The sequence below is a fragment of the Carcharodon carcharias genome, chromosome 7 (genome assembly GCF_017639515.1).
Source record: "Carcharodon carcharias isolate sCarCar2 chromosome 7, sCarCar2.pri, whole genome shotgun sequence".
NCBI classification, from domain to species: Eukaryota; Metazoa; Chordata; class Chondrichthyes; order Lamniformes; family Lamnidae; genus Carcharodon; species Carcharodon carcharias.
The window spans coordinates 129,238,753-129,259,194 of NC_054473.1; the positions used below are offsets into that span (position 1 = coordinate 129,238,753).

General features: G+C 40.7%; 1 protein-coding gene across 3 annotated transcripts in view; it reads right to left on the reverse strand.

The window, feature by feature from the left end:
- Nucleotides 1-16,651, reverse strand: part of edc4 (enhancer of mRNA decapping 4) — a 96,497-nt gene extending 79,846 nt beyond the window's left edge. For all 3 annotated transcript variants that reach the window (XM_041190920.1, XM_041190919.1, XM_041190918.1), the window contains exons 1-7: nt 16,504-16,651; nt 10,342-10,498; nt 8,322-8,430; nt 5,089-5,188; nt 3,467-3,653; nt 2,184-2,328; nt 1,676-1,780 (exon numbers count right to left, since the gene is read on the reverse strand). In XM_041190920.1, coding sequence (XP_041046854.1) covers nt 1,676-1,780; nt 2,184-2,328; nt 3,467-3,653; nt 5,089-5,188; nt 8,322-8,430; nt 10,342-10,498; nt 16,504-16,594 — 894 coding nt within the window. In that variant the 5' untranslated portion in view covers nt 16,595-16,651. The remainder of the gene's footprint in view (nt 1-1,675; nt 1,781-2,183; nt 2,329-3,466; nt 3,654-5,088; nt 5,189-8,321; nt 8,431-10,341; nt 10,499-16,503) is intronic.
- Nucleotides 16,652-20,442: the final 3,791 nt, after the last annotated feature.

Here is a 20,442-nt window from a genome sequence, read left to right on the forward strand (position 1 = left end):
ATGTTTGATCCCAGAACTTAAGGGACTAGCACGTGAAGAAAAATCACCTGGCCAATTAAGTACTTTTGAAATGTAGTCACTGTTAACATGTAGAAAACATGGCAATCAATTTACACACATAAAGCTCCCATAAATGGCAATGTAATAACGACTAGATTTTAAAAAAATAAAGGAATTGGTTGAGCAATAAATATTGGTCAGGATACTAAGGAAACTCCCTTGCTCTTCTAAACAGTGCCATGGGCATTTTCACCTCCACCTGGGGCAGAAGATGGGGCCTTGGTTTGACATCTCATCTGAAAGACAGCACCTCTATCAATGCAACACCATATTGCACCGGAGCATCTAATTAGATTATGCTCTGGAATGGAATTGAACCCACAACTTTCAGACGAGAATGCTATCAACTGAGCCATGGTTGACCGTAAGGAGGAACTAGACTAGTTCTGATCCACAAATGGGTTTCAGGGTTATTAGAAATGCACCAAAGAAATACTGTAGATAGATGGACCAGTGATCTTCTCCTGTATGAAACCATTACTTTGTTCCCTCACCAAACCTCTCATCTCTACCTCACCTGCCTTATCAAGACACTCCTTAAACCTATGACTGCAACTAAATTTTTGGTCACCTGATACTTCCTTACAATTCATAACACTCCTGCTACTAAGTGCCTTAGGACTTCTACAATATTAGAAGTGCTATACAAGTAGTCATGCTACTCAAAACACCTGGAAAAATAGTCATTAGAGTGAAGAGTTTGAACTTTGTTTTATTGTAGCTGATTTCAAGTGATCAAAATATTCAATAACCCCCCCCACCAGGAAATACCTCTTATGAACAAGGTTTGGCATCTTTCAAAAATAACATTATCAATATAAAAATAATTAGTCATAGAGCCATAGCCTTATAAAGCACAGAAACAGGCCCTTTGGTCCATCGTGTCTGTGCCTACCATCAAGCACTTATCTATTCTAATCCCATTTTCCAGCACTTGGCCTGTAGCCCTGTATGCAATGGCATTTCAATTGCTCATCTAAATACTTAAATGTTGTGAGGGTTCCTGCCTCTACCACCCCCTCAGGCTGTGTGTTCCAGATTGCAATTAAAAGTGCTCCATTCAAGTGTAGCAGCTTTTTCTTGCTTTTGTAAGCAGACAGGGGAGGTGATGGTGTAGTGGTATTGTCACTGGACCCAGGCAAAGCTCTAGGGACCTGGGTTTGAATCCCGCTACAGCAGATGGTCGAATTTGAATTCAATAAAAATCTGGAATTAAAAGTCTATGAAACCATTGTCGATTGTTGTAAACCCATCTGGTTCACTAATGCCCTTAAGGGAAAGAAATCTGCTGTCCTTACCTGGTCTGGCCTAAATGTGACTCCAGACCCACAGCAATGTGGTTGAATCTTAAATGTCCTCTGAACAAAGGCAATTAGGGATGGGCAATAAATGCTGGCCAACCAGCGATGTCCACATCCCATGAATGAATAAAAAAAGAATAAATGAATTTTTAAAAAATAAAAACTTGTCACTGCTAAACCTGTCACAAAGAAGGTTAGCAGTCAGAAAGTTAGCAGCAATGCTAAACCATTCATTTTGACAAAACTTTCAACATGCAACAGATAACCAAGCACACGTTAAATTTCTTAAGATTTTTTTTTAAGACTATACTTACTGCTGTGTGCCCTTTCACAATGATAAAGCCTTCTTTTATATCTGTTGCTTCAATGGGCCAGACACTATTACTGTTTCTTAGTATATCCAGATCCCAAACTTCAGCCTGCACAAAGTGACAAGTATAAAACATATAAAATCTCAAAGAAATTAAAATTCATCCATCCATCAACTCAAGTAATATTAATTCGATTCCCTCAACAGCTCATTGGATAAATGCACTACATGGCAAGATGCTAAACTATGAAAATCAGGACCATCCAAAACTTTGCTAGTAAAGAGGTAATAGATAACCCAAGTTATTGAAGTTACCATAAAACTGAGACTGCGGTGGGTGAGGGGGGCAGCTAATAAAGAATAACATTTTCTCATCTTGATTAGCAGAAAAGTTTGGGCTCCAGATTCAAACTGCCCGTGAGGAACAGCAGAGAGATTAGTTAGTTCCTTTGTTAAAAAAAATCTGTGAAGTCCTAATATTACTGATTTCAAAATAGTCCCATGGATCTTACCCTATCTTCATGTAAAACAGCAAGTGTTTGATTTCCTTCATCATTTTCATCGTTCTCCTCTGGAATAAAGGGGCACCAGATGACCCTCCTGTTTGTATTTAAAGGTGTTCCCTCAGGTCTCTTGATGTGCACTACGATCTTTTCCCTGAACATTAAGTATAGGAACTGCTTTATTTACAACAGTACTTAGCAAGATGACAATTTTTTGGCTAATAACCTCTCAACTTGCTTAAATTCCTATCGCAGACAGTCTAAAAAGGAGACTGAATTTCACAAAAAGGTCATGTCGCTACAAACTCAGAATCATACAACACAGTGGACATTCCGCCCATTGGGCCTGCACTTTGGTAGAGCTGTCCAATTAATCCTACTCCCTGCAAATTTTTCCTTCCCAAGTAAACATCCAATTCTATTTTGAATTTTATTCTTGAATCTGCTTCCACCAATCTTTCAAGCAGTGCATTCTAGATCACGTCACTGCATAATACACTTCCTCAAGTCACCTGGATTTTTTGTCAATCATCTGTGCCTTCTGCTTACCAATCTTCTTGCTAGCACTGCTTACATGAACTATGACTGGGCACAGGGGCGAGATAATCTGATAAACATCAGGATTAAAAAAGTGGGGGAGGTAGAGGATAACTTGAAGACCAGAGCTGCAAGAATAGAAGTCATTGCGCACTCCACATCCAAAGTATCTAACCCATATTAGGTCATAAATCACTGCCCGAGCCTATTGCTATAGTTTACCAGTTAGTCAGACACAACCTTCCCTTAACAAATCCATGCTGACTGTCCTTGATTAAACCCGACCTTTCTTAATGAAGATTAATACTCAAACAGTAAATATTTAACAACAGGGTTGACGAAGGTGAAATCTTCTCCCTGCATCCAAGTTCAAGCCATGGTTAGTCAAGATTTCCCTGGATTCAAGGTGCAGTTATTTGACTCTCAAAAAGGTCCCACTACAAAAATTACATTGCATTAAAGTAGCCTCCTCCTATCGCACCAGGTGTAGGAAAGGTTTAAGATTACATTACATTCTCAAATAGTACATACCAATTCACTCACGTTTTCATCCAAATTAGACCAAAAGTTCATACCCACTCATATATTCAGAAAGCAATAACTGAGCTTTCTAGCTGTCACACCTCTCCGCAAATCCATCTACTTGCAGCATTTATACTTTAGTAGCTTTGCAAGATAACAATAGCAATAAGCTTCATAACAATGCATGGAAAATTGTTTTATCCAAATTTTAACCAAGACATTCACAAGGATACTGTATTTTCCCATTTTCTTCATTAAGTTGCCAGACAAATAGGTTTCCTGCCTCATCAACACATGCTAGTTGATTAGAGTTGAGGTGTGCAAAACTCAAATCAGCAACTCCTCCAGTAAATCCTTTCAGTAAAGTCCGTTCAGCCATTCCAACGCTCAATACACGTACCATGCCAATGCCATTAGCCCCTGTGCAAAGGAAAACAAACACATTTGGTTTCCGTGTAAATGTATAAATCAAAGCTGTTCAACCATAACACTGAATTAACACTGAATATCTTTAAAAGTTGTTCTTTGATATAAACACTTTGCAATACAGTTCCCTCCGGGACACCCTGGTCCGCTCCTCCATCACCCCCTACTCCCCAATCCCCACCTATGGCACCTCCCCATGCCCACGCAAAAGATGTAACACCTGCCCCTTCACTTCCTCTCTCCTCACCGTCCAAGGGCCCAAACACTCCTTTCAAGTGAAGCCGCATTTCACTTGCATTTCCCCCAACTTAAGTCTACGGTATTCGTTGCTCCCAATGCGGTCTCCTCTACATTGGAGAGACCAAACGTAAACTGGGCAACCGCTTTGCAGAACACCTGTGGTCTGTCCGCAAGAATAACCCAAACCTCCCTGTCGCTTGCCATTTTAACACTCCACCCTGCTCTCTTGCCCACATGTCTGTCCTTGGCCTGCTGCATTATGCCAGTGAAGCCCAACGCAAACTGGAGGAACAGCACCTCATCTTCCGACTAGGCACTTTACAGCCTTCCGGACTGAATATTGAATTCAACAACTTTAGGCCTTGAGCTCCCTCCTCCATCCCCACCCCCTTTCTGTTTCTTCCCCCTTCCTTTTTTTTCCCAATAATTTATATATATTTTTCTTTTCCTACCTTTTTCCATTATTTTTAAATCTTTTATGCCCCCCCCACCCCCACTAGAGCTAAACCTTGAGTGCCCTACCATCCATTCTTAATTAGCACATTCGTTTAGATAATATCACCAACTTCAACACCTCTGTGTTCTTTTGTTCGTGACATCTTTTGATGATCTGCTCTTATCACTGCTTGCTTGTCCCTACAACAACACCCCCCCTCCACTTTTCTCCCCCCCCCACCTTAAACCAGCTTATATTTCACCCCTCTCCTTGTAAAGAAAAATCAGTTCTGTTGAAGGGTCATGAGGACTCGAAACGTCAACTCTTTTCTTCCCCGCTGATGCTGCCAGACCTGCTGAGTTTTTCCAGGTAATTCTGTTTTTGTTTTGCAATACAGTCTTTGAATTTCATAAAGTTAGTCGACACAAAAAGCAAATTGCTTTAAATGCACCTAACTAAATGTATACACTGATTCCAAAATACGAACAGGTATGCTCTTTAGGATTTTTCCAAAATGTCTCAATATTACTCAAACTCTCAAATATTCAATAGCTAATTATCAAAAACTAATGCCAAATTCAAATATAGCTGCCTGGGGTATCAGTGCTGTTCTTTTTTGTTCCAAAGGAATTTTAGATTTTGCAAACCTAAATATTCCCACTAAAACAGTGAGTCTAGCCTGCAGTTCATGAAATCATGCAAGGTTCTTTTGTAAGAGCCATAATCAATCTGCTAGATATGAATCGTTCTCACCTCTGATAACATATGCCAGATACTGATTGGACACTGCTATGAGGTTACCATAGTAGTATTTCTGCTCCCATTCATATTTTGCCACAGGTTGTATTTTTACCTGAAACATAATAAACCGGTTAGTTTATCTGTTACAATAAAAACCTCCCACACTTCATACTGCTCAATCTCATCTTTCCAGCCTTCCAATATTTCTAGACTTGTTTTCTCCCATCAACAAAAAACTCAAGGTGATAAATCATCTCAGTTGTTAGTCTAACATAAACTGTGCTCTCCAGCAAGAGAAAAAACTGCAGATTTGAATAAGTTGATCATATCATAGCAAAGGAGGTTTAATTTGAGGTATTGCAGTATAAAACCATTTGGCCAAATTCTTGCTCTTTTTGTCAACAATTTAAAGGCATGAAATGTACATTTTAAAATGGCATAATTCAAATATTAGTTTACATATTTTATTTGCCCAAGAACTTGTCTTAAAATTCAGATCATATAATAGAGATCAATTAAACAGCATCCTGCAGTAAGTTAAATATTAAAGGGTTCTGAATAAATAGGAGATACCAATCTATTTCCACAGCAAACTCCCTCAGGAGTCAATCACAATATCTTCCAAGTTCATTGAAACGTATAAATGAAACGTATTTCAATAGTAGACTCTCTAGTATAAGCTGCAGCATGAACAGGACAATCCACATTCAATGGCTGGTTATAGTGAAACTAGAATCAACACTGGCATTCAGTATAAGAAAAGCACTATTTTGCAATCTTTGCAAATGCTTCACTTGACATAATCAAGTTCGGACATTAAGATGGGCATTTTAATGTTACCATTTAGCTTTCAGGTTGTGTAGAGAAATAAAAAGGCTGCATTATACCAAGACTTTGTTGAATTCATGCAAACATCCTATTAAGTATTTTACATTAATTTTACATTGAAGATACACATCTATAAACGTTACACAAGTCCACTATGATTGCTTGAAATCAGTATTGATTGGAAAGCAACATCAACATATTTGTGAAAAGAACATTTTATTCTATTATACTGCCCTCAAAGATAACCGTAGATCAGTGCATTAGTCAACGTAAAGCCTCGAAAACTCCTCCCAAAAACAGGGTTTGATTTATACACCAAGCAGAAAATATGAACTTCCGGTGTTGGTGTAGGTCATTACCATTTTGAAATGTAAAAAAAACACTGATAATTCAAATTAAATCAACGTGACACATTTTATTGAATGAATTAATCCTACAGGATATTTTTAACCACAATGAAATGTTTTAAAAACCATCAAATTAATTGTCTTCAGCATCCAACGCAAAAAGTTCATCAAACTCAAAGTCACTCCGGCCATGGCATTATCGTGAGGATCCCACTCTGGCGCTTTTGGTTTCAGAATCATCACTCCAAAACAACTCAACTTCCTCTTCATCCATTGAACTGGATATTCCACATTTTTTGATTGATCTGGCGACAGCTTGGACATTAATAGCATTCCATAATTTGATGACGAATCTATAAAACATCAAGCAGGGCAGCGTTGGAACCAAACCCAGGATTGTCCCACCTTTTGTCACAGTTCACATTCATCCAAGTACCTCCCCCATTATGAGAACGTCTAAGGAAGTCCCTGATTAGCCAGAGCAGTGAACTGAACTGGACGGCTAAACAAGGCACTGAAAGGGTGACCAATCCGGGCTGAGAAAAGTTGTCTCGCTGATGAACCATTTGGGGAAAAAAACTCATTGCCTGACCAGAGTCTCTACCTGACAATTGCCATTGCTGCCTCAGAGATTGTGATTCCAAATGATTGGCCCACGACCCCAACAGGGAACATAACCCATTGTTTAGGAACCCCTGGTTGCTCAATTCAGCGCAAACATGACTCGAGTGGCTTGTTGAGACACACATGCAAGGTTGGAATGACAGACGTTTGACACCCTAGTCTAACTGCAATTTGGGTCTTATTTCTTCAGAGGCACATCTAGATCTCATCGGTTATATGGGATTTGAACATCTCCCACAATAATAAGCATTCTGTGTGTTGGCCATCGGGGCCCGTTCCACACATTATTGATCCATAATTTCACTCCATCCAACTGTTGTCATGGACGTGCGCAGAAACACCTGCAGGCCACTTGATTTTCGGCATGGTTTTACATTTGAAGATGACCAAGGGTTTAATTGTTCCATCAGCCATGCAGGGTAGTGCCACCATGAAGCTAGTCTTCTCGTTTCCTGCGGTTTTCATCAGAACTGTTCCCTAACTTATCCACTCCATAGTTCAGTTACTGGGCACATCAAAATTCATGGGCATTTCAGCCATGCTGCCAGTGTGACACAATGGGTAACCTTGTTTTTGCCACTGCCTGATGATGAAATCACTGGAAACTGGTAATTTTGGCATCAAGGCCTTCAGGTGACCTCTGAGCGATGTTGGTCTTCTGCTGCAACACTAAATTTTTCATCCCATAAAGCAATTATGCCAATTAGCTGTTGTTCTGAAATCTTTGCTGGATTTAGTTTGATTTGGCCCACTTAAATGTGTATATACGCATTGCATTTCTGGTAACAAAGTAACCATTCTGATGATTTTCAAGGACCCATTCCGATACATGCTTCTCAAGATCAGGCCAGTGGCTGGTCCCTGTTCTAATGGCACATTTGGTCTCGAGTATTTTTAGGGCTGATTCTTTCTCCTTCCTTTCTCATACCAGTGCTTCACTAACACTGAATTCCCTTACTGCAGCACAGTTATTTGACAAGTCAGCAAATGTTACAACTTATAAATTGAAAGCAGCATCATACTTCATTCTTTTTGCTGGAGGACCAATTTCTGTTCGTCACTCGCCATGTGCAGTCTGTTCTGTGCACATCTTAAACTCCTGCTCATCATCTTGGCAACACAGCTCATTTCACCTGCTTGATTCCACCCACCAACTTATAAGGTGAATGCATTGCTGAGGTGAAAAATTGAGGCCAACTTTTACTGCAAGTGTTGCATTTCTTAGCAGATAAGAGGGGTTGACATAAGCTTAGCGTAGACCTAAACATGATTTTTGGCACACAGAAAAGGAATAATCTTATATTCCATGTACTACAGACATGCCAATGTATAATATTTCATTAGAAATTTCAAATACATTAAGTACATTGCAGCACTAAATTTGATAAGTCAAAGGCTGCATTTAGCAGGCACAAAATTTAGTGCTGTTTAGTCAGTCTGCCTTACCTTGTTGCTACCCCTGGCTTTATTACTGATGCTAGAATCATTGCTTGCCACAATTTCCACTTCTTTGGCAGATATAACACAATTTGAACTGTCATCACCCGAGAGGTATCTGGAGAAAGACATAATCAATCATCAGTGCTGGCCTATATACTTAAAACAAATCAAAAATGCTGTCCAGTGGTGCAGTGTATTGAATGATACATTAAGAACATTCTCCACAGAATGGAAGAATTTTAATTTGACTGGTGATTCCTCATTTCACGTGAATGATAACAAGTCAGATCTCAACAAGGACAATATCTTCCCTGGGCAGGAAGTAGCACAAAACTGGAATTCAAATTTACACAAAATACGACCATATGAATTAGGAGTAGGCCACTCAGCCCTTGGAACCTGCTCCACCATTCAATAAGATCATGGCTGATCTAATTTTAACCTCACTTCACATTCCTGTCTACCCCCAATAACCTTTAACCTCCTTGCTTATCAAGAATCTATCTAATCAAAGGCTCTGCTTCAACCACCTTTTAAGGAACAGAATTCCAAAGTCTCACAACCCTCAGAGAATTTTTTTTTCCTCATCTCGTCTTAAATAGGCAAATCTCTTATTTTTCAAGTGACCCCCTAGTTCTAGATTTGCCCACAAGAGGAAACATCCTTTCCCCATTCATCCTGTCAAGTCAAGTTTCACTCAAGTAGTTTCTTACTCTTTTAGACTCCAACAGATACAAGCCTAGCCTGTCCAACATTTCCTAATAAGGCAACCCGCCCATTCCAGGTATTAATCTAATAAACCTTCTCTAAACTGCTTCCAACACATTTACATCTTTCCTTAAATAAGGAGACCAATACTCTACTCAGTGCTCCAGATGCAGCCTCACCAATGCCCTGTAAATAACCTCCCTACTCTTGTATTCAATCCCTCTCGCAATAAACGATAACATTCTATTAGCTTTTTCTAACTACTTGCTGTGCTTGTGTACTAGCCTTTGGCGATTCATGCACAAGGACACCCGGGCCCTCTGCATCCTCTCACCATTTAGAAAACGTGCTTCATCTTTATTCTTCCTGCCAAATTGGACCAGATCACATTTTCCCACATAATAGTCCATTTGCCAAATCTTTGCCCATTTATGTAATCTATCTATATCCTTTTGTAGCCTCCTTATGTCCTCTTCACGACTTACTTTCCTACCTGTGTCATCAGCAAATTTAGCAACCATACCATTGGTCCCTTCATCCATATCATTTATATAAATTGTAAAGAGTTGAGAACACAGCACTGATCCCTGTGGCACACCATTCGTCACATCCTGCCAACCAGAAAATGCCTCATTTGTGCTTGTTTTCTATTAGCTAGCCAATCTTCTATCCACGCCAATGTTATCCCCAACAATGGGCTTTTATTTTCGCAATAACCTTTGATGTGGCACCTTATCAAATGCTTTCTGAAAATAAAAGTACAGTATATCCCCTTCATCCACAGCACTTTACCTCTTCAAAGAACCCCAATAAATTGGTTAAACATGATTTCCCTTTCACCTTTTGCCTGATTACCTAAAAGTATCTAAGTGCCCTGTTATAACGTCTTTAATAAAAGCTTCTAACATTTTCCCTATGACAGAGGTTAAGCTAACTGTAGTTTCCTGCTTTCTGTCTCCTTCCCTTTTTGAATAAAGGAGTTACATTTGCTATTTTCCAATCTAATGGAACCTTCCGTGAATCCAGGGAATTTTGGAAAATTAAAACACACACATCAACTATCTCACTAGCCACTTCCTTTAAGATCCTAGGATGAAATCAATCATGACCTAGAAAATACTCTTGGAAACTTGAGAAGTCACCAGTTAAAGTTAAATAATAGGGCTTTTGTGCATCCCCTCTGTTAGAGGTTTATATCTCATTTATTGGGGAAGGGCAAAAGTAGTAGGGAATAAATTACATTTAAAAAGATACATTTTCCAAACTGAAAATTGCACATTTGACACTAAATAAAAAATATAAGTAGTACAGCTCATACATCTCCTGATTTTCCTGTAAGTTCAGCTTCTCCAAATTTGCACTGTTTGACTCTCTGAGAATGGGCCCATCTCCAGCTCCAATGGGATCTGGAACCAGCAATCCATTTAGTTCTCCATTGTAAGATGTGGATTTCTTTTGGTTGTCGATCGTTGACTCTAACAGAAGGAATTACATTAAATGATCAGCATGCTGTGCACCTCAAGATTCTGCTTAGTAAACTACAAAGCATGAAAAGAGCAATGTTTAAAAAATGCAATTTTGGCTTGAATCAAGATGCTTTTGATTACAGCAAGGAACTGAGCATGAATGTAAATAGAGTCTAGAAAGTTCACATTATTACAAATTCTAAGGCAACATAATAAACATTAATGAAATAAAATCTGGAATTTTAAGAAGAACTAAGGAAAGGAAAATTAGTCAATTCCCATAATGGAGTTGGTAGCTAAGCAATGGAGTTTGTTGAGGGGCCAAAGATGATGGCATCAGTCTGACCAATGTTTAGCCAAATGAAACTGTGGCTCATTCGAGACCAACTAGGCAATACAAACAATTTCAGAGGATCACAGTGGGTGGAGGAGAGGAACAGCTGGATATCATTAACATACACATGGAGGTTGACAATGTCATCAGGAGAAGCATGTAGAATAGGAAGAACAGATAACAAGGATAATTCCAAGGAAGGCTCCAGAGCACATGGTGTGGCGCAGAAAGAGAAGTTATTGCTCCAGGTACTCTGTCAATGATCAAATGGTTCAAGAGCCAAGTCAAGGATAAATTCCACTTAGCAGGAAAACAAAGAAACTTTGGAGGAGGGTGGTACAGACAGCCAAGCAAAAGATAGCTGACAGATCAAAGACTAGGAGGGATAATGTATCAATCACAGAGGATATAATTTATAATTTTAGTTGGGGCTGCCTTAGTGCGGTGACAGAGGGTGGAAAGAGATATTCAAACAGAGAGTTGCATATAAGAGACATTTTCAAGACTCCGGAGAGGAAAGGGATATTAGAGATGGAGCGCTAGTTTGCAAAGCATTAGAGGAAGAGTTTTCTTTGAGGGCAAGATAGTGTTTTAAAGGAGGACAACAAGAACCACTGGAAATGTCAGTTAGCATGGAGGGTAGGGAGAGAAAGGGGAGTCAGTGGTTTAATGGGAGTAATTGAGTATTTGGGACAACGATCAGGAGGGAATTGAGGCAGCAGCTAATGAGCTGGAGGGAAAATGAAGAGCTTGCCGAACAATAAGACTTGGGGCTGGTTATCAGAAGGATTGAGAAGGGAGGGAGCGGGAAAAAAAATTGGGTGGCAACACAGATTGACTGAATATTAAAGAAAAAGAATTTTGTAAGCTCTTTGGTCTGGCATAAAACAGGAAGATGGTGAGCAGGGGTACAGGCCTAAGGAGACAGTTTGTTTTTGAGGAGAGCCTGACATCCTAGTTCTGTTGAAGGGTCATAAGGACTCGAAACGTCAACTCTTTTCTTCTCCGCCGATGCTGCCAGACCTGCTGAGTTTTTCCAGGTAATTCTGTTTTTGTTTTGGATTTCCAGCATCCGCAGTTTTTTGTTTTTATCCTCAAGTTAGATCCCACAGTAGGATAAGGATTTGGGTGTAATAATCCCTTGCTCCTTATTCAAGTCACTCCATCTTGCCATGTGCACCAAGTCCAACTGCTTGTGCCTGGTAAGCTCTTATTTGAGCATATCATTTCTCTTCTACTCCTTCCTGTCTCTGTCTCCAAGTCCCTGTTGCTACCAGCCTCAAAACTGGATATTGATTTCTTTAGGAGGTCTGAACACTTCTGGTATTTCACAATGAGGTCATACATAGGCCAGATATATTAAAGTCAGTAACTTTTCAATACAAAGGTGTAGATGTGGGAGCTTTAGCCAAGGGAGCAGCCATAGAGAGAAGGTCCTAAGTTGAGGGTGTCAGGCAGAGCTAAGAATGCTGTTAAGGTCAAAAATATACTGATGAGAAAGCTGGGAGGAAGTCCTCTCTAGGGGCTGCTGAGGGTAGTGGGAACATTGGGCAGAGAGGAAAGATAAAGTAGTGACCAGAAATGACTTCTTCAATAATTAAGACTCAAGTTACAAAGCCTCATAAAATAGAAATATTAATGTTCATCAGAATAATATCAGAGCTCCAAAGTGAAACAAGGCTTGTTTACCCAGAAATATAGAAGATTAAGAGGTAATTCGATTGAAGGTTTTAGGTATTAGAAAGGAATTAATGAGGTAGAGAAACTTTTTCCACTGGTGAGGATGTCAAGGGTAAGGGGACATAATCTTAAAAATCAGACTCAGGCCTAACAGGAGATTTTTTTTTAAATTTTCACACAAAGGTGGTAGAAATATAGAACACCTTCCGACAAAAAGATGATAGCTCAATTTTAAATCCAAGATCAACAGATTTTTGCTTACCATAAGGGTTATGCTGCTAAAAGGGTTGATGGAGTTAGGATACAGATACATTATCAACATCCTGGAGGTTACCATTGACCAGAAACTGCACTGGACTAGACATATAAATACTGTGGCTACAAGAGCAGGTCAGAGGCTAGGAATCCTGCAATGAGTAATTCACCTCCTGACTCCCCAAAGCCTGTCCACCATCTACAAGGCACAAGTCAGGAATGTAATGGAATATTCTCCACTGGCCTGGATCAATGCAGCTCCAACAGTACTCAAGAAGCTTGACACCATCTTGGACAAAGCAGCCCGTTTGATTGGCACCCATCCACAAACATTCACTCCCTCAACCATTGATGCAGAGTAGCAGCACTATGTACTATCTACAACATGCACTGCAGGAACTCACCAAGGCTGCTTAAGCAGCATCTTTCAAACCCACAACCTTTACCATCTAGAAGGACAAGGGCAGCAAACACATGGGAACACCACCACCTGAAAGTTCTCCTCCAAGCCACTCACTATCCGGACTCGGAAATATATTGCCATTCCTTCACTGTAGCTGCACCAAAGCCCTAGAAATCCCTCCCTAACACCACCACATAGACTGCCATGGTTCAAGAAGGCAGCTAAGTACCACTTTCTCAAAGGCAATTAGGGACAGACAATAATGCTGGCCTAGCCAACGATGTCCACATCAAATAAATGATTTTTTTAAAAATTAGCGATGAGTCCACTGAATGTCAGAACAGGTTTGAGAGGCTGAATGGCCTACTCCTGTTCCTGCACTCCTTTTAGGGGAATGAATATAGGAAGAAAAAGTCAGAGCAAGCTTGGAGAGGTGAGATGAAGGTTGAAACCACTAGGATGAGAAGTGGCATTGCTGTGGCTAAGAAAGAAGATCTTAGCCAAGAAATCAACATTAAGCTTGCCAGGATGGTAGATGATAAGGACTTGAAGGAAAGACGTGAAAGAGATGATCTTCTCAGATAAGGAGTTTTGCAACAGCAGAGAGAGCAAAGATGAAACTTACCAATGATGGGTGAGTATGTAGATGAGGTAGCTTTCATAATGAAGGAGTTATCATCTGCCAGCCAGATTTCCAGCAGATTCAGGATGTCAGTGGTCTAATGTATTGGATAGGGCAGAACTTATTTGCAACATTTTGAAATGTAATGCCACTGCACTGTTTGACCACAAAGTGAAAAGGTGTGGTGGATTATAATCCTAGTCCCTTTCTGATCAATCATATTTCTCAGATATTCATTCTCAATTTAAGGTTAAGAAATCAAAATCCTCAAGGCACTGAATGGGTCCGAAGGTCTGGTCTAACTCTCCCCAAAGGAGAGGAACAAGTCCAGAATATTACCATCCTCCAGATAGTCTTTACAAGAAATTACAACCATTTTATAATATCCGAGAAATTGTAAATGTCTGGGGAGCTCTCCTCAGTAATGTAGCTTTCCAGCAAAGAATGTACGGAGACTGGATTCATGAATTAGTGATACAGAAGACAATATAAATTCCAAACAATAGAGAAGTTTAAGTAACCAAGCACACAATTCGCAGTTGGTAAGACAGTCATTCGCAACACTGACTTGTGGCATATCAGGTGGAAGAGCAAAGTTATCATCGCACCCTGAAGGAACTTTGGTCGTGAATGCTGGCAGCAGGGGACCAGCCAGAGATACCAAAATCAGTAATTTTATTAGGATATTGCCACAGAGTAAAGCGTAAGACTTGCACTTATATGGTGCTTTTCACAACCACCAGACTTCTCAAAGCACCTTAGGGCCAACGAAGTAGATTTGAAGGGGTCACTGTTGTCATGTAGGAAAGACTTTGTGCTCAGCAAAATCCCACAAACAGAAATGTGACAATGACCAGGTAGTCTGTTTTTCTGATGTTGGCTGAGGGATAAATATTGGCATGGGGAAGTTCCCCTGCACTTCTTCAAAATAATGCTATGAGATCTGTGGTACTACACCACATACAGAAGTCATTGGGGCCTCAGTTTAACGTCTCATCTGAAAGACGGCACCTCCGACAGGACTGTGCTCCCCCAGTACTGCTCTGGAGTGGCAGTTTTGATTTTTTTTGTGTGTGTTCAAGCCCCGAAGTGGAAATGTCTCCAAGCTGATGCACTCTGTTAGAGATAAAAACGTTTTTAAAAATGAAACAGTGACAATGGATTTGGCATTCAAGATCTCCTACACCAGAGACACCATTTTATAATTGAGCAGAATGAGCCACTGAAGCAGAATACTTTCCACTCACAAGTAGTCGTGTTTTGCATCAGTACATGGTACAACAACAGACTCAATAGCTTATCACATCTCACTCTCTTACCAGGAAGGGGGCATGTACAAGCTAGATTAGGAACTCTCACCCTGATTTTACTATACTCATGCATGCAATTAATTTAAAAACACATCCAACTGCTTCATACAGAAAGCTTCATACTTCTCAAGGGCAATTTTGATGGGCAATAAATGCCAGCCTAGCCAGCAACGCCCACATCCCGTGAACAAATAAAAAAACAGGAGCTTGAGAAGAGATGTCGCATTAACTCTACAGTTTCTTGACATATCTCAAATGCAGAATTCAACACAACATATCAGGGTTACAGGTGTTCACTTATTTGACACTCCTGTCAACACCAGACTGGTTTGCATGCAACACCCAGCTGTTTTTGAACAAATTGCGAACTCCAGATTTATCCTCCACCTTCAGAAAGCAGAGATATAGACCACAACCACATGCATACCTTATGCTCAGTGGGCTTGGAACCTTGAAGTTTCCTTCACTACAAACATGAAAAAAAATTGTGCCCTACCAAGCATCTCATCATCACCTCATGGCCTGTGATGTAAATTTACTGCTGACTTATAATGGCAGGTTCATTTTGATATGGATAATTAGTACAGATGTAAAGTGAAACAATAAAATAAGATTGAAAGCTTGCAAACATTAAACAAACCATCACTGGCTATAATCATTTTCAGCAAGGCTCAAAATTAAACTTGAACAACCATGGGAATGTACAGCAGAAGAAAAACATACACAATGGTCCATCAACATAATTCTGTATTATTTAGATAATCGTTAACCTCCTAACACATTGCGTCGGTACATACCAATCAGCATTTTCCTGCCATTATAACAGAATGGGAAGGCGTATTCGGAAATGAGAATTTATAGTACTGATTCAGATGGCAGGTACAAGTACAGTTCAATGATCTGTTCCAAGCAGAGCCAATAATTAGTTTCTTTGCTCTTAAGAACAAAGCCACCTTGTAAGATTGCCAACATGTCGACTGGACTGTGAGTGCACCCACATTTTAACTTAATACCAAAAATATCAATATACATACAATTAGGAAATTTCTGTCCATAACAATAACGTGATCAAAGGAAACGAAACTGAAAGTGAACTGTCCGACCAGGTAAACATATTGACCCGGCATCAGCAAAGACACCTCCCCGCCGGAGTCAGTCTGTTGGCGCCGCTGATCCCGTTGCCAACAAACGGACAAGGAGCCAGGAACAGGTCCCCAACTCCAGAGGGAGCCATCTTCTTAGAGGGTAACTAATTCTCGGGCCGGGCCGGGGTGGAGAGCGGCGGTGTCCGTTAGTCAAGGCCTGGTCCCGGTTATAAAGTGATTCTTCCCCCCGGGATCACCCACACCCCTCCCCATCCGCTTGTCTGTCCGGAGCCTTTTATCTAAGAAGTTCTGGTTCCATCCTTACCGGTAACCCGGTCCAGCTTCAGCATATCCCGGAGGTGCTGCGTGGCGTTCTCGATATCCATCTTGGAAGCCGGACTCGGCGGCGACGCCATGGCGGCGGCGACCTGAAAACCAAAGAGTGCGCGCGCAGCCGCCCCCGCCAAACTGCCGGCAGTACCACCGGCAATCGCATCCCTTCCGGTGTAACTGTAAACTCTCCCTCCGACCACCAACCCCCAGTACAACATGACCGCCCCAGAGCAACACAACCCTGCTCGCCAGTAAATAATAAACCAAGACAAATGGACAAAAGGGAAGGGGAGGGGAGGGGAGGGGGAGGGGAAAGCAAAGGTAAAAATTCTATTAGTTTATAAGGATATACTGGCAGCCGTGCTATTTTTAAGGGAAAGGATTCATGATCATTTCTGTTAATAATTGAAAATCACGGCCTATAACCTGAGGCTCACACATACAGCACTTGCATGGTCACTTGGGTATTATGGCAATGGATGTTTGTTTAAATTTCACAAAAAGGTGGGGGGGAATATTTTCCAGAAAAGAATCATAAAGGATGGCAAACAATCAGTTTGAAATCGTAGAATGAGGCAGTGCCATTTAACCCACTGAAAGTTTCTCCTTATTAATTCTATCAGAGCCCTTCATGATTTTGAACACCTCTTGTCTCCTCTTAACTTTATGTTTTAAAGAAAGAGACTTGCATTTTTAATGCACTTTTCACAACCTCAGGACATCACAAAGCACTTAACAACTGAGTACTTTTTAAGCGTAGTCACAGTTGTAAGAAAATCAGCCAATTTGTGCACAGCAAGTTCCCCACAAACAGCAATGTGGTAATGACCAGATAATCTGTTCAGTGAGGGATAAATATTGGGCTGGACACTGGAGATCTCTCCACTGCTCTTCTTCGAACAATGTCTTGGAATCTTTTACATCCACCTGAGAAAAGCCTGGGCTTCATTTTAACTTCTCAGCGGAAAAGACAGCACCTTCAACAGTGCAGAGCTGACTCAATACTGTAGTATAAGAGTATTTGGGTTAGTAAGGATTAACGTGGGACTGGGAAAACAGTCACCCACATAATGATGTAGAGAGTCACATGATCGTAGACTGAGAGATGTTGGCATGAAGATGGTACCTAGTGAGGTGAGAGTGACTGCCCTTGACATCATGGCAGTATTTGACAGAGTGTAGCAACAAGGTGCCGTAGCAAAACTGGAGTGAATGGCAATCAAGGGAATATTCTCTGATGATTGGAGCCACATCTAGCACAAAGGAAGATGGTTGTGGTTGTCAATCATCTCAGTTCCAGGAAACCACTGCATGAGTTCCTCAGGGCAGTGTCCTAGGCCCAACCATCTTCAGCTGCTTCATCAATGACCTTCCTTCCGTCATAAGGTCAAAAGTGGGGATGTTCACTGATGATTGCACACTGTTCAGAACCATTCACGACTCCTCAGATCCTGAAGCAGTCCATGTCCAAATGCAGCAAGACCTGGACAATATCCAGGCTTGGGCTGACAAATGGCAAGAAACATTCGCACCACACAAACGCCAGGCAATAACCAACAAGAGAGAATCTAACCATCACCTCTTGACAGTCAATGGCATTACCATCGCTGAATCCCTCATTATCAACATCCTGAGGGTTACCATTGACCAGAAACTGAGCTGGACCAGCCATATAAATACTGTAGCTACAAGAGCAGGTCAGAGGCTAGGAATCCCACGACAAGTAACTCAGCTCCTGATTCCCCAAAGCCTGTCCACCATCTACAAGGCACAAGTCAGAATTGTGATGGAATACTCTCCACTTGCCTGGATGAGTGCAGCTCCACCAACACTCAAGAAGCTTGACACCATCCAGGACAAAGCAGCCTACTTGATTGGCACCCCATCCACAATAGCACAGAGGAATTGGGCTCTGCTAAGGTGAAACTTTTCAGTGTAGAGAACCAAATTTCACATAAAGAAGATGAGCTTGCTAATGAAAAATCAGAACTTGATGAACTTCAAGCATCAGAAGTCTCCATGAAGTATCATGAAAAATGCTTGGAATGGGAAAAGGAATTGTCGAGGAATCAGAACAGTTGGTTGAATGCCGAATTAACAACCAAAACTGATGAAATGTTGGAACTTCATTGCGAAAAGAGCAATGAAATTCTTGAACTTCGATCCAGTCTGAAGAACATGAAAGATGAGATGCACAGTATGGAAGGGCAGGTCCAGACTTTAAAAGCAGATAAGGAAAATTCTAAGAAGCAGATTGAGGATGTAACAAGTGGATTGTAAAAGGCTAAGGAGCAGTCAGTGACCATAGAAGAAGGCTCTGAAAGGAACTGAATGCCCTGGTGGAGTTGTTAAGCTTCTATCGGGGTTCCACAGATAACTCTGAAACAAAAACAACCGAACTCACCGAGTAGTTGCTGTGCTGAATGAAAAGATTTATAGGCTTGAAGAAGAATTAGAAAATAAGAGAGCAAACAAATATTTGGGTAAAATTGTGAAACAAGTGGAAATAAATGTTCCATTTTTGAAATAACAACTTCCAGGGAGAACATGGCAGGCCCAGGGGGAGGAAAGAACCTGAGTCCATTCTATGAATGAATGGAGTGAACATTCCTTTTGGAAGGAAATGGGTAAGGACATGGTATCTGATCAAAGAAAACGGATGGTCAACAAAAAAAAAGATAATACTAAAGAGCACAAGAAGTGAACCAAATGTTGAAACCCGTGTATTTGAAACACCAAGTACTACAATTTCAATTCCAAACCAACAAAGTCAGCCCAAAGCAACTGAGACTACTGCTCCTCCGAATGGGAAGAAAATGAGATCTGGAAGAATCATAAAGTCTCCAGATCATCTGAATTTGTAAAGTCGGAGACTTGCGGGAAGAAGGAGTAGCATGGAAATATTATATTGTAAATATATTTGGGCAAGGATTTGGGGGAGGTTTAGAATAAGGATGTTCAGGTTTGTAAGAGTTAATGAGGGACTGGGGAAACAGTACCGCCAACATTATGATGTAGAGTCACATGATAGTAGACTGTGTGTAGAGAAGTCAGCATGAAGATAGTACCTAGTTAGGGCAATACCAAGGAGGTATATATAAAGTTGTCTGTGAACAATAGAAGGTTTATGTTCAACCACACAAGCCTCCAGACCACTAGTGAGATACCAAGCAACCTTACAACAAGTACTACACTTGAGCCTACGACCTTTTAACTCGGTAGTAAGCCTCATACCAACTGCAGGAGAACATACTCAGCTTTTCCAGTGTTTCCACCCAACTGAAGACTTTTATCCTAGTGTTATTCGAGTAAATCTCTTTTGCATCCTCACTAAGACCTTGCCATCCTTCCTAAGTATGGTGCCCAGAACTAAACACAATATTGCAGCTAACACCTAACCAGTATTTTATAAAGGTTGAGCATAACTTCCTTGCATAACTTACTCTATTCAGCTATTAAAATTGTGAAGAGTCCTGCCACCTGCAGGTCTTTTTTTTAAAAATATACTTTATTCATAAAATATCTGAAAGAACATTCCAAACCATTTCAAAATCACCATCACATAAGTACAATCAGATTCAACTTTCACACATGTATCACAATGTGCATCAATACAATCAATGAATATTACAATCATTTCAATCTGGTCAATGCAGACAATCAGACAAAGGTATTGGAGTTATCAACATACATCATGTTGCACTCTGAGGTGCTTCAATACAATTATAATACACTTAGTATTCAATGCATACATTCATTTTGAGCTGTACAGCCCGAGGGGCTCTCAACAGTTCCCAGCCGCTCGGTGCACTGTGTCAGAAAGGTCTTAGACAGCGACCTTTCCCCATTGCATCTTTGCGGCGGCTGCACCAAGCTTTAATGTGTCCCTCAGCACGTAGTCCTGGACCTTGGAATGTGCCAGTCTGCAACA